Below are 14,364 nucleotides of genomic sequence, written 5' to 3'. Positions count from 1 at the left end.
CTGACATCTGAAAATATCTACTATATCTACAGCATATCTGTAATATCTACAGATATTAGATATCTGTCTTATTGATCAACAAATGGGTTGGCCTGACCCAACTAGCCTGAATCTTTCTCTGAATGCTGAAAAAGTTCTTGCATATCCAGCATTTGGATATGCGGAAAAAGTTCCAGAGAAAAGCAGTTGAACTGCAGCAATAAAATTTATGTTGCACAGTAAAAATTGGAGCAACGAAACTAGCTTAGCTTGGTTGATGAGCAGGGAAATAAGAAAACAAGATACAGTGAAACTGAATAGAAAACATGAAGATACAGCAATAAAGGAGAAAGACAGTCATCATCACAACCTAACACCCTATTATAACATACAGTTGTATGCAAAACAAGAACAGTATTCAAATAAATCCAAGTTCTAACCCTCCAGATTAGAGAAAGAACACATGTCAATAAAGTAATAAATATTTGACATCTTATGCCATAAGAACAATCATAAAGAATCATTTTTGCAACTTTTTAGAGAGTTCCAGGACACAGATAATGCATAAAAATCAAAAAGATTGTCTTGAAAACAACCTTGGCAACCTGACATAGCAGCAAGGATGTTGTTAACGTGGATGAGTTTCGCACACTGTTAGCTGCTGCAGCTACTGCAGTGGCTGGGCAGATGTCCATCGTTCTCTACCCTCTAATCTCCTTGCCTCCTTAATCTAACAAAAAAGACACAAAAGCCCAGAAACATAAGAAAGAGCAGAGTTGTAATCTCTATCAAATCTGAAGGAAGACTCATAAGCTTCATTAGTCTCTACTGTCATCACGATATCAGACAATTTTCAGTTTAGTTAAATGACCTTCCTCCATGAAAGCAATTTCTGTGATCAATTTGTCAACTGAAGTTAATGTTTATTTGATTACATTTATCTAAATAACCTGACTTATTTACATTTTAATTGCAGTAATTAAAATATATCAATAAATCACACTGAAAAGCCATCTGATTTTATTTGGAAGATAGTGACCACAATAGTATTATGTTGTTATTAAAAACCATGACTTATCTTAGAAACCAAGTGACTCATGTAAATAATCTGCAGCCTCAATAAGGAGATCTGGCAGTGAAATAGTATTAGGTGACTGAACCACTGACATCTTTAACATTCTGGCTGGACAGGACCTACCTGTGGAGCGCTGCTTGATGAAGCGTCTTTCACGTAGCTTATTGCCTCTGTTAAGCTTCCCTTTACAAAAGCTATCTAAGTGATGTAAGAGGTTTCTGGGAAGATGTTCAGCACTTCATCCTCCCTGGTTAGGTCACTCAGTGTGACCGCTCTGTAGGACAGTGCCTGGGTCGGGGTCATGCACTTTGTTAGAGGTTCGTGTTTGTGCGCTTGGAAAACCCCAGAAGGCTCAGATCTGTGTAGTGGTACAGAGCATTGGAGGTGTGGAAGGAAGGTCTCAGACCTGGAGAAGCAGGAAACCTGGTAGGCTTGGTGCATTAGTAGCTGTGTTTTCATTACAAAATTTTGTTGATATTCTGCGAATGTAAAGAAAATACAATTTCACAATGGCAGTGTTTCCATTAAATGAGAAATAAAGTTAAAACCATGTGAATAAGTTTGTTCACATCGTAAGTAATTAAAAGGTTTGCTGTGCCATCATCTGCCTACCACTTCCTGTCGACTCCTTCGTCTTTTCTGCCAGTAGTAACATCCGGTTGCTGATGACATGACTGATGTGACACGCATAAAGTGTTTCCATTGAAATACACCACTTTTGATACAGTCAAAAGAAACAACTACAGCTAGCACAAAAACTTTTCATTGAAAAACGTGAGTTTTGTTGAAATTGCCATTTCCATTCAGCAAATTTGTTTTCGCAATTCCAGTTTGCGCAATTTTAAGGTCAATGAAAACGCAGCCAATGTCAACCAGATGTGGTTCCACAATTGCTTTCTGCTCTCCACACAAAGCCAGAGCTTTAGTAGAAAACACACAAATACACTAAAAACATGGTGGGAGACTTTAAACCCATTAAACTAACAGGTATTTGTCTCTACTTGGTTAAGTGTATTGTTAAACATGCCTAAAATATTGCCTAAATTAGTTTGCAGTTATTGATCTATTGTAAAAGTATTATAAATGTAGTTCTACCGTCACATTGATAGGTGGCAGTAGCACCACACAAGGTTGTCAAACATGGATGTAAATAAGAGAAAGGTGTGAAGTGAGCGTAAATATGTGCAGATAGAGAAGATGGAGAGTGTGATGTGAATCACTGTATGAACCAACCAGGCTCTGCATGACTGCTGCAAGTTGATATCGATTATCATCCTGAAGTGGTGTAAGAATTTTAAATATTAATGATGATCTTTTAACACTGATGTAAGTGTAAGTTGGCACTATACAAATGAGAACAAATTTGATTTCATTGCAAATTGTTATCTTGAACTTTTATTTATGTGACTGTATTCTAGAGGACCACAGAAATAACTATGGCGGGCCGGATGTGGCCCGCGGGCCTTGAGTTTGATACTTGTTGCTGTAGGGAAAAAAAAAAAAAACAAGACAAAAGGCAACAAAGTTGTCAACTAACAAGGCTGGGTTGCTTCAGAAGCCCCGACTGCCAGATGTTCAGGGAAGAAGCATCATATGAAGGAGCAGACTGTGAGTTTATGTCAAAAGATACATTAGCAGATACAGTATGTTGATGATGTCACCACCAGCAGAGTGATAATCCACCACAACTAGAAGAATTGGCTGATTGCAAAGGTTAGCTATCTGCTGAGGGGAAATGATTGAGCATCCAGGACTGGAGATGCGGAGGGGGCCAGAGACCCTCACTGGATCTGACTGGAATAGAGAGGAGCTCTAATGTCTAAAGACCTGCCTCTGCCTTATGCTATCAATACAGGCTGTGTTTGCTTTAAAAACAAGAACATTTCTGCTGTCTTAGTCTTGGAAAATAACTTTTAAATAAAGGGGACATACAATACATACATGTATCTAGTGTGAAGGATGAACACAGAGTGCTGAGACAGATTTGAAAATTTAGACACTAAAAGTTTTGAAGCAGGATTAATGAGAAACCCATAAACGGACGGCGATATTCATGTCACAAAACTGTGGAGAGCAGAAAGTTTATTCCTGGCATGTATCAATATTTAGTTGGTATATGGATCACAGTTATATGTAAAATCTGTAAAGATGTAAAAACCCTCACAGGTTGACAAACACTTTCCAGACCAGTTAAGACAGTATCCATTAGCCCAGGTTGAAAAGAATGATTACAGTATAATGGTGTAAGGGGAGATATTACAGTAAGACCCAGTGTAGTTTATATTTGCCTTAAAATATTAAAAGAAAACAATAATTATCGTATATGGAACTTGCAAGTTAAATAAATAGGTAATTAGTAATATTACTTGAATTTTTGTCTTAATTTTAATTTTGATTCTTAACTTCCCTGCCTGTTATCTGTACACCAGCACTGTTATGTGTTCTTGTTCTTAGAATGGACAGCTTACTATAAATGGTAGAAGATATAAAAAGAATATTTTTCAGTTCAATCAGTATTCAAAGGTGTCTGAAAATCTCCTGCTAAATACATTTGATCAAATAATACAGCCTTTCTGGGGTTTTTTTGTTTTTTGTAGTTATAGGTGCATTATTATTACATTTCGCTCTGCTCCAGAGTCTGCAGAGTTACCTGACGTCATTGAGCTCACTTGCCATGGGAGTCTACCTGTGGCCCTTCATTGTGACCCCATTCAGTCAGCCTAGGTTCCTGCCAGCTCTCCTCCCGTTGCCCCGGCTCACAGAGGCGGAAAAGAGCCACAACAGCCTCTAATCATAGCCGCTTCACTGTTTTTGCAGTCTGCAGAGATGATTATGTCTTTAAAACCAGAGAGTGGAAAAAAAATACAGAACAGTGTGTTCATCAAGAGAGAGAGATAGAGAGGAACATGCCATATGGTCAACTTCTGTCTCTCACATGAAATATTTGTGGAATAGTGAATTTATAGTTTTTTTAAATCATAAATCAAAGATTTAATCCTCAGCTTACAAATGAGTCTATTAGCTAGATAATGTCACCTTAATTTATTATGTCATGTTTGCCAAATATGCTTTTAACCCTCCTGTTATGTTCGTTTCTAGGGTACAGCAAAAATTTCCGTGGGTCAATTTGAACCAGAGAGTGTTTAATCATGCAATAGTGTCAGAAACCAAAAAATTCCTCCAAAATATTTTTGTATCTGATTATTAACTCAAATAGTAACCATTTCAATCAATATTTGTGCAATTATGTTTTATTATTTCTCAGAAATGAAGGATCAATGACGACAGCCTACTCATGTCGTGTTCTGTGTTTTCTGTGTGTTAATTTCGAGTTTTCTGTGTCCTTGAGTCTCTTCGTTGTCCTGTCCTCCCCTTGATTGTTCCCAGGTGTGTCTCGTTCTGTGATTACCCGCTGTGTATTTAACTCCACCTGTGTTCCTTGTTCCTCGTCGGGTCCTTGTCAATGTCTTGTCAATTCGTTGTCAATGTGCGTGCTGCCGGTTGTTTGGACTGTGCTTTCTTCATTAAATTCAACTATTCATCCTACCTGGGTCTACAGCGTCTGCCTCACCACCCGCTTCATGACAACTCATTTACTCATTTGGACATAAAAAATAGAATTTACATTTTTTATGTCCACTGAAAAAAACGTAGACACAAAAAACCTATAATTTCCTTGAAATTGATCTTTTGCAAAAAATTTTATATTACACTATTTTTTTCAATGGGTGATCTTTATAATTGAATTTGAGACACACATAGTGTTCTGGGTCAAATTGACCCGCTGATTAAAATCAAGACAAATGAGTCATGCAGAGAGTATTTATGTTTTCCTCCACATCTGCTGAATGTCACTCAGTGTGGGTGGAGTTTCCCCACAGGAACAGAAAAGATTCCCCTCAAAAGTTGTATGAACACCTGCTTTCTTGCATTTCCTAGTGAAATAAAGAGAATAGTGAGAAAGTGGGTTGGGGAGTGTCGGTGTGTGCATGTATGTGTGTGGTGTGTTGTGTTTGTGTGTGTGGGATGAAATATGCTTCATAGCTGCAAGAAAACAGAGAATTGGGAATCTTGTCAATCATGTACTGGATTGCAGCTGTATGATCGGCTGATGTTAAACTGTTCAACAAGTGTGTCTGATCATTTCATCTAGAAAGTACATTTTAAGGCTTTACACATCTGTACAAGGGGAAAGGAAAAACTAATACTGGAACATACTGAAAAGTGATGTCAATTCAAATTCGAAAATACTTTATTAATCCCAAAGGGAAATCTATTTTTTTTTCTGTTTCAAATTTTTACATGTAAATAAAACAATAAAGAAGACCTGTATTTTTTTTAACTGATCAGAAGCACAATAAAACATGCACTAAAATAAGCTTGTTTTAAAGTCACAGATCATATCAGCAACTGCTTTAAAATCAAATAAGACTGTTGCAAGTGATTTTAAAAAGACCATCAGCCATTTTTAGGAGATAATCAGTCACTTTAGGAAATGTTGAAAAATACATTTTGTCTGTATAATAAGTTTCTCGTGGCTCTGGTTCAGGCCATTAGTGTAATTAGAAAGTCAGCTTTCATTAAATTGATATGGATGTATTGCCTGGGGACAGCAGAGGAAAGTAAGTGTGTGTGGTGTGTGTGTGGGGGTGTGTGTGTGCGTGTGTGTGTGTGTACGTTTCGTAAAGCAAATGAGGATAAAATTTGGAGTCAAATGTGACAATCATTAATCAAAAAACAGCAATGCTTCATGCATGTAGCACACAGCAGCCATTGTTACATGGAACATTAAGTTTAAATGGAATAAGCTCCATCAAACACGTCACTATTGAACATCCGTTGGACTCGGATGAACCGTTAATGAAACTGTGCCTCGTTAATGGTGCTTGAATTGTGGGAGAATTTACTATAGTTTGTCAAAATGACAGTAAATAATAAAGAAAAACTAAAATGTGACACATAGAATTACACATCTTTGACAGTACCTTTATTCACCTAAAGTCAGCCAACAGATGGTATAGAACAATAAAACAACTGATAAAATAACAACAGACAGAATCTGAGTTAAACAGAAGAAGTCACTTCATGTAGCTGATCTATTTGCAAACAGAATTCTACCACATTATGGTGAAGACAGAGCTAAGCCTAAACCCTGTAATGTTCTGATCCTCACCTGTAGCCATGAGATATGGACCAAATCCCAGGTTTGTTAAGTAACTTTAAAATGTAATAGTTATGTAACTATTTCAGTTGGAACAGAGGTTTGTGACTAATTCCCAGAAGTGTGGAATCATGTGAGTTGGAATTGAATCAAGACACAAATTTAATGACTTCAGATTTCACACTTGTCTTAATTCAGTTTCAAACAGATTCCAAATCAAGTACAAAATGTCCTGGTTATCAGTCAATGCACTCAAGTTCTGATTATTATTCAAATAGGTTAATTCATTCATTCTTTTAATCTAAGGAATCTCAGCAGATTCCATCTAGTCATTGATTTACCCAGCCCTAGCAGTTACTATTATCTCTACATTAAACTAGATCACTTGAACTTTGAGGACTGGGGTAACACTGAAAAAGTACCAAACCCTGAACTTACCTGATATGATTTCATGTGACTCTGGCTTTTTCATGAAGTGGGGCAGACAATGTCAATTTTATTTGTATAGCACATTTAAAACAACCAAAGTTGACCAAAGTGCTCCACAATTTACACCAACCATCACAACATAAACAAAAATTAAAACAATAAAAATATAACACAGCTGTATTAAACAGGAAAGAAAGGAAAGAGAAAAGAAGTATGAGAAAAACAGCAACTAAAGCTGTATTAAAGCCGGTGATAAGAGATGTGTTCATGAAGCAGTGGTTTATCTCAGCTCCGGTTGTTGTTCTTCCTAATATTGTTCAGTCAGTAATAATAATTCGCTTACAGATAAAAAAAAATTAAATAAAGGTCATACAGCGGACTTCTTTTTGCTCAGTGTTACGCAATATATTTAGTCACGTTAGCTCGCAGAGTGCGCATGCGCGGCGCACAAGGTCGTCTCAGCAGTAGTGTAAGCATGATGTCCCTAGCTGCCCGATCGGGGGTATTTTCCCCTTACATGCAGGCTACAGCATTTGCTGTGGCGGGGCCCCTGAAGCCTCTGGTCCCGGGGGTTGTTGTAAAGGCAGAGAAATTTCTGATGGACCCGAAGAAGCCGTTCCTGTGCCGAGAGACGCTGAGCGGTCAAAGCCCAAAGACAGGCCCTGCTGTAACTGTTAGCATCAACGGTGAGTTCTGTCATTGGCTTTAGCTTAGCTGGCTCAGAATTGTTTAAAAGGCAAAGACGGAGTATAAATAGTCCAATTCATGTTTGTGTTGTATGACAAAATATCAAGTGACATCATAATCAGTTGATAACAATCAATTATTGATTGGCTTTATTTCAAGTTGAAAGATGGCTTTCCTGTGTTTGTAGCTAGCCACCGGTTAGCTCATCAGCGCTATGAGTAGCTTCACTTCTGGGAGAACAGCTAGGCTATACCAGTTTAGCTTGATGTGACCCAATGTTCTCTTTCCTCTCTGTAATAGTAACACATTAATAGTTATTACATAAGTTGTTTCTGTGGATATTCTGGATGCATTCACTGTAGTAACATGTCAATAGTGCACATTAACCCAGTGTTTTTCAGGCCCAGGACCCCTTAACCCATTTAACAAACAGTCACGAACCACCTAACCTGAAATTGGCCCGCGATGACACATCTTAATATATATAATACAGCTTGAAATGAAAACCTGAAATGATAGTCTCTTAACTCACATATTGTTGTTTTCTTTGAAGAGTGGTGCTGGTAAATGTGACAGGCCACAACAAAACCATGAACAGGTTTTCTTGGGTATTTTGATTTATTTACAGATTCTGAAAGTGAAGTCTAAGCTTTCCAATGATGTCAAACACATGGAAATAAAAAAGAAGTTGTTCTTTACTACCAATCGTTATGTGCATTAATAACATTTAGAGCTATTTGTGATTTAGAAGCACAGTTAAAGAAAAATAGACTTGAGTTGCTTTAACAGAAACAAAAAATCATTTTTGCACCATTAAATATAAAATAACCCACTCATTTCTATCAGTTGTATTTATTAATTGTATTTAATTAATTTAATCATTTAATTAAATAAAAATAACAATAGCAGTAGACGTGTAAGCAGAGCACCATTCATTACCAAACAAAGTCGTAAAAACAAAGAACCGTTCTGACTAAATGAGACGAGTCTTACCCTCACCGGATAGAACTGTTCAAAGGAATCCAATCGCTAGTGAATGACACTGAGTATGACTCAGCTTCCTCTTATCAGTCCTGGAGTTATTTTCTTTCCCTGGTATCCGAAGCTTTTCTTTTGAATGACCCGGTTTTCACCCAGTTTTCCATCATTATTTTTAAACACAATCCTTTGGTAAGCTAGCTGTAACGTCTCACTTTGTTCTCACGTCACTGCAAATAAACGGTCATTTACATGCAGTACCTCACGGACCACAGTTTGAGAAAGATCGCATTAAACATACTGCCACTTTCTCACACATATATTTCATATGTAATCGGTGACTGGCCTGAAAACTGCAGTTGATGCAGCCCTAGTCAAATATAAATCTTACAGAAATGCATTAGAAAATAATCCATGTTGATCTCTTGTTGTGGAAAGTTATTCCATTAGTTTTTATTTTTTAAAGCGTTCCTAAACAGAGGACATTGAATCTGCAGCTGAAGTCAGGATGCTGGGTGTGTTGACCTGTAAGCACCTGAACTAATGACAGACTGTTTTTGCAGGATGTGCTGGAGTCCGGTTCGCCCACACCGACATCAAAGTCCCAGACTTCTCTGACTACAGGCGTCAAGAGGTGCTGGACCCCTACAAGTCATCCCAGGAGAGCAGCGAGTCCCGGAGGACCTTCTCCTACCTGTTCACCGGGGTCACCGCAGTGGTCGGCGTCTATGCCGCCAAGACCGTGGTGACTCAGTTCGTCTCCTCCATGAGCGCCTCCGCCGACGTTCTGGCCATGTCCAAAATCGAGATCAAGCTGGGCGACATCCCTGAAGGGAAGAACATGACCTTTAAGTGGCGAGGCAAGCCGCTGTTCGTCCGCCACCGCACCGAGAAGGAGATCGAAGTCGAAGCTGCCGTCAACCTCTCAGAGCTGCGGCACCCGGAGCTCGACAAGGACCGGGTGGTCAAGCCCAAGTGGGTGATCGTCATCGGCGTGTGCACACACCTGGGCTGCGTGCCCATCTCCAACGCTGGAGAATATGGAGGTTACTACTGCCCCTGCCACGGCTCGCACTACGACGCCTCCGGCCGCATCAGGAAAGGCCCCGCCCCTCTCAACCTGGAGGTCCCCTACTACGAGTTTCCAGATGACGACACGGTGATTGTGGGATAAACGTTCCCAGTCAGAGAAAGGCTGAGCTAACCCAACTGGGAGCAACAAGACTTCAGTTCTCCATGGCAACATTTGTCTTTAATTTCATAACTATAAATCATCTCCAGTTATGTTAAGATGTGGAGGCTGAAGCTGCTCTGACCTTAGCTCTGGTTATGCAGCTGGACACTTGGAAGATGCCATCCTCTCTGCTTCTTATTGGTTGAATATGATGTAAATGTAAATTAAACCAGATGTTATCACATGTCTTGCTCCATCTCCTGTTGTGCTCAATAAAGATTTCTATTTTATTTGACCTCTGAGAGACTGCTGAGCCTTCTTCAGAAAAGAGAAACTTCAGCTGCTTCAGAGCCACATGGTTCTGTTCACACACCACCAGTTTAAAGGGCCAGTGTTATGTAAAATCAACAATTTTGAGCTTTATATGAAGTTATAAAGTTATTCCCTCATCAAAAACGTAACCTGGATTGTTGCCTTGATTTTTCTTTTCTTTTTTTTTCTTGAGAAATCCTTTAATCTCCTTGGTTCCCCTACTCAGCTCCTTCAGACTAGTCAGCAGCAAACACCTGGTGGAACTGCGTGTCTGCTGAGCTCATCATATATTCTACTTCTCAGTGCAACACTAGTAAAAACACTGAGGGTTGATAGAGGAAAGATGTGATAACTTTCTGAAGGTGGAGTTTCAGAAAGAGCAGGAGTTTTTAAAGAGACAGAGGCCCGATTTAAAGGCATTAAATTGAGAAGTCAAATGTCTAAGTCATATTTGACAGCATTTGTATCACAACTGATGGTAACATAGCTTCTTGATAGTTCTATAAAATTTCGCTATGTGGCTGGAAAACACAATACTGCCCCTTTAGGAGACAAATGATATCTGCAGTCGGGGATAAAAAACAAGGTGCGTTCGCAATGTTGGAGACTTCTAGGTGAATGCACCTCAGGCAAACAGAATGCCAGACCAGGTGTGGCTTCTATGGAGATAGAAAAAAAGAATGAAGAGGAAACAATGTCAACAGTTGGAAAAAAAAATAAGAGAAAGTGAGGGAGAGTTTTGAGTTTGTCCTCCAACAGCCTAAGCCTGTAGCAGAGAGTTCTATGGAAGAAGCAGAAACTGACACGATCTTTTTCAAGATGACAGCTGGAGTTCTGATGGAGTTTCAGGTCTTACTGAAGATGGAGCTGAGTGGGTGGAGAATCCAGGGTTCTGTTCTGGGAGCAGTTATCTGACTGTGGTTCTCTGTGGTTACAGCATTTTCATTCTCACACAAGCAGCAGCTAATGATGTGTAAAGCTCCAGCAGTCTTAATGCTGCCACTCAGAACCACTGATCATCCCCCTGCACACGCGGCAGCCTGGAAGCATGACAGATTCACCGTGGTTCTCAATGTATATTCACTCTTTAATCATGTTCATTCATGCCTCTGATACCTCTGGCGTCATGGTGACAAAAAAAAAAAAATTATCCTATAAAAGAAATTACAGAACATGCTAAAGAGACGTGATATATCCTGTCCAAAAGTTGCTGTGGTTGGAACATAACCTTAGTTTAACCATGTGCAAGATAAAAAACAGGACATGTGTGACATGTCTGTGTTGCATGACAAGCTTGACGGCTAGAAAATGTTGGACCCAGAAGGAGGTGGTTGGGTTTCCTTCAGTCAGCAGAGCTCTCTGTAATATTCCTCCTTGTGCAGCTTTAATTCTCCTATAACTTTTAGTTACATCCCATTCATCCACTCTATCTCGACACTATCAAGGCATTCTGGAGAGAAATGTGGTTCCTATTGTCAGAAAGCTTGCTCATGGGTCTTCCAATAAGATAACAGTTCAAGACACACAGCTAGAAACACAAAAGAATGGCTAGACTGTGTGATGTACTGCAAACCTTTGGTTTAACTCACCATGTTGGACACCCAACACACAACCAAGGACACACTTGATTATCAGTGAGGGTGTACATACTTCCATGGTCTCTGTAATAGATGTCGTTCTATCTGACCATTTTTCTGTCATCTTTGAACATTTTGTCATCGACTCACTCAGCCATAGAGATATTACAAAACGTTTAAGGAAAGCTCAACTCTGACCTTCAGTCACATTAACTCTACCATGTCCCTTCATAATGCAGCTCAGCTGGTCGATGGTTTCCTTTTTAAAATTTCAGACATCATTGATTCCATTGATCTCAATAAAGTGAATGTTGAATCTGGCATGAAGAAATCTCCATGGAAAAATATTCTACTAGTAAGAAGTGAAAGAAGTCATGGTGGAAGGGCTACAGAAAACTGACTCCACGTTCAATATGAAATCTACAAGGTACGTATATAAAGAATCTTAAAGAAAATCATTGTGTGCCTAGATATTATTTCATCAATCAAATCAAAGCAGTTTTTTCTGTATTGTTCCAGATTATATCCATTTGAGAAGATCTTCAGTATTATTTCAATCAATCAATCACATTTTATTTATGTTGCATTTTATAAGTGAGAACTGCACCAAAGTGCTTTTCCAGTAGTTCAGGGATGAACATGAGAAAAGAAACCAAAATAAATAAATAAATAAAATAACATTAGCAGAAACATAAAAATGACAAACTACTTCAATGTACGGTACTAAAAGCCATTCTAAATAAATGCCTTAAGGTTAGCTTTGAACAGAGAAAGCATGGATGGATGGATGGATGGATGGATGGATGGATGTGTTTCCGTCCTGCGCTGCTGTAGTGCTGCCTTTCCTCATGGCTGCCCTTAGAGCTTTAGAAAGCAGTCAGGTGTGACTGGGGAAGTTGAAGGGGGAAAAATTCTTCCATCACTTCAGGGAGAGCAGAGTGGAAGCTTCATACTTGAATCCACAGTGACAGCTTTGCTCCAGGGCAGAGAGCCGTGCGGTCTGACCCAACTCCTTTTTCTCTAGGATTCTTCTGCTTCTCTGACATATCTTGTCATCTCTGCTCCACCACAGAGCCTTTCACTTGTCATGACTTTCAGGACAGAGCGCCACTGTTTAAGGTGAGTGGGTTATGCCAGGAGGTTCCCAACGGCTGAGCGGCCCTGTTGGCATGCAGGGCAGCTCTCTTATGTAACCTGTTCCCCATGAATTCAACTTTTGTTTTCTGCTTGCACTTTTATTTCATTTCATGAATTTCTCTGGACATATTTTAAAAAAATCTTACTTACTCAATAAAGTAGCATGTGGAGCTGCCTTTAAAATGATTTACAGCCACAAATAAAATTCCGTTTCCTTATTTTGTATCAAATGTACCTGTGGAGTCGACTGCAGACTCCACAGGTACAGTGAAACTGACCGGTTAGGCTGGTCTTGTCAAGACGTGTGGTACGCTTACTGAATGAAGCTCATCAGTACATCTGATGATGAATGAATCCAGTGGATCAGCTGGAATCCATCTTTCACAGCAGCTAGCCTGGACCGCCAAGACTCCAGCCCTTTAAGCCCTTCAAGGCCTCCTACTGTGATCTCGCTGCATTGGGTTGTAAACACATTAAAAGTGTAAGAATATAAAACATTGAGGTTCTCTGCCAAGGTTTTGAAGGAGTAACAAGAACCCTGGCTGGTTGGAGGTTTTGTGTTAAACAGCCGACCTCAGTGTGTTTAATGTGAAAGCTTTGCATGAATTATACATTAAACACTCAGAGTAGTGTGGAGTCATTTCCTCACAGTGTCCTTCACCTTCCTCAGCCTGATTAGAACATATGAAGCTTCACATCTCTGTCACAGGAAAACAAACAAGTGAACGAGTGACTCAACAGAATAAAGCTAACAGCTCAGTGGCTAACAGAGGAAGGCCTGTCTGCTGCGTTGGTCTGTTAGGTCAGCATCTAACACACAACCTGTTTTTGTGTTTTTGCTACACATTGATGCACATAAAGCATGTTTGTTATTGTCAAAAGCCACAGTAAGTCTCAAACATTGTTGTCATGGAAATGAGTGACTTCTGGTTTTCTTCTGGTTTTTCAGCTTTTTATTTGTCTGGGTCTTTTCTGTTAAAAACACAATAGAATGTTACATCCACAGTCTGCTGTGCAGGACAGTGTGTGTGGGTGTGTGTGTGTGTGTGTGTGCGTGTGTGTGTGTGATATCTGCAGCGCCTTCTTGTGGCCATTGAAGGTTACAGCACCTTACAAAAGAAAAAAGAAGCAACAGCGCAGTGTTTTTTTTATTATTGTTAGCATTTTTAAGGAGAATTACAATCATCAAAATCAAAAAGGGACTACCAAATGTTTTTGGTGGAATTTCTGTTCTGTATGTTAAGGCAGGTGGTTCAGGTAATGATGCTACGTACACAGCTGGAGGATGAGTTAGTTCTAACTCTGTGTTTGGTGTAATTCAATCACACATACATTCCAGCTGATCCTAGTCTGGGTCTTTTTCGTAAAGTTAACAGCAAGTTTTGGTTTATTTAGAGAAAATGTATTATAATCATGTTATTCATTTATTTAGAAATATCATAGTTCCAAAATAAATGTTTTATTCACAAACTAAATATTTTTGTTTAAAAACTTAATATTAAATTTAGTTTTATGATTTATTTGCATAAAACGTTTAATTTTATGACAGCAACATCTAACAGATGCAAAATATTTTAGTTTCTATAGATGTCTGCAAAACCCAGCTTTTATTTTTATTTTATTTGCATATTATCTAAATATTTACCTTATTTTCTAAATATGTACATAGTTTGGAAAATATCTGGTTAAATTTAGAAATAAATGTGCAATTGGAAAAATAAATATTTGTTTTGTAAGTCAAATATTTAACTCAGACTTATACATTTAGTTGGGAAATAAATATTTAGTTTGAAAACTAAATATTTTGCTTATGACTTAAATATATAGTTTGAAACTGACATTTAAAAATGTATGA

General features: G+C 38.7%; 1 protein-coding gene across 1 annotated transcript; it reads left to right on the top strand.

The window, feature by feature from the left end:
- The first annotated feature begins 7,080 nt into the window (after positions 1–7,080).
- On the top strand, positions 7,081–9,778 carry LOC102227478 (cytochrome b-c1 complex subunit Rieske, mitochondrial-like). Its single transcript, XM_005815438.3, has 2 exons — positions 7,081–7,330; positions 8,873–9,778. The coding sequence occupies exons 1-2, from the start codon at positions 7,081–7,083 to the stop codon at positions 9,481–9,483; spliced, it is 861 nt and encodes a 286-aa protein (XP_005815495.2). The 3' UTR covers positions 9,484–9,778.
- Positions 9,779–14,364: the final 4,586 nt, after the last annotated feature.

The sequence above is a fragment of the Xiphophorus maculatus genome, chromosome 4 (genome assembly GCF_002775205.1).
Source record: "Xiphophorus maculatus strain JP 163 A chromosome 4, X_maculatus-5.0-male, whole genome shotgun sequence".
Classification (NCBI taxonomy): domain Eukaryota; kingdom Metazoa; phylum Chordata; class Actinopteri; order Cyprinodontiformes; family Poeciliidae; genus Xiphophorus; species Xiphophorus maculatus.
Note: the sequence above shows the minus strand (reverse complement) of the source record. Positions and strands in the feature narration are given on the sequence as shown.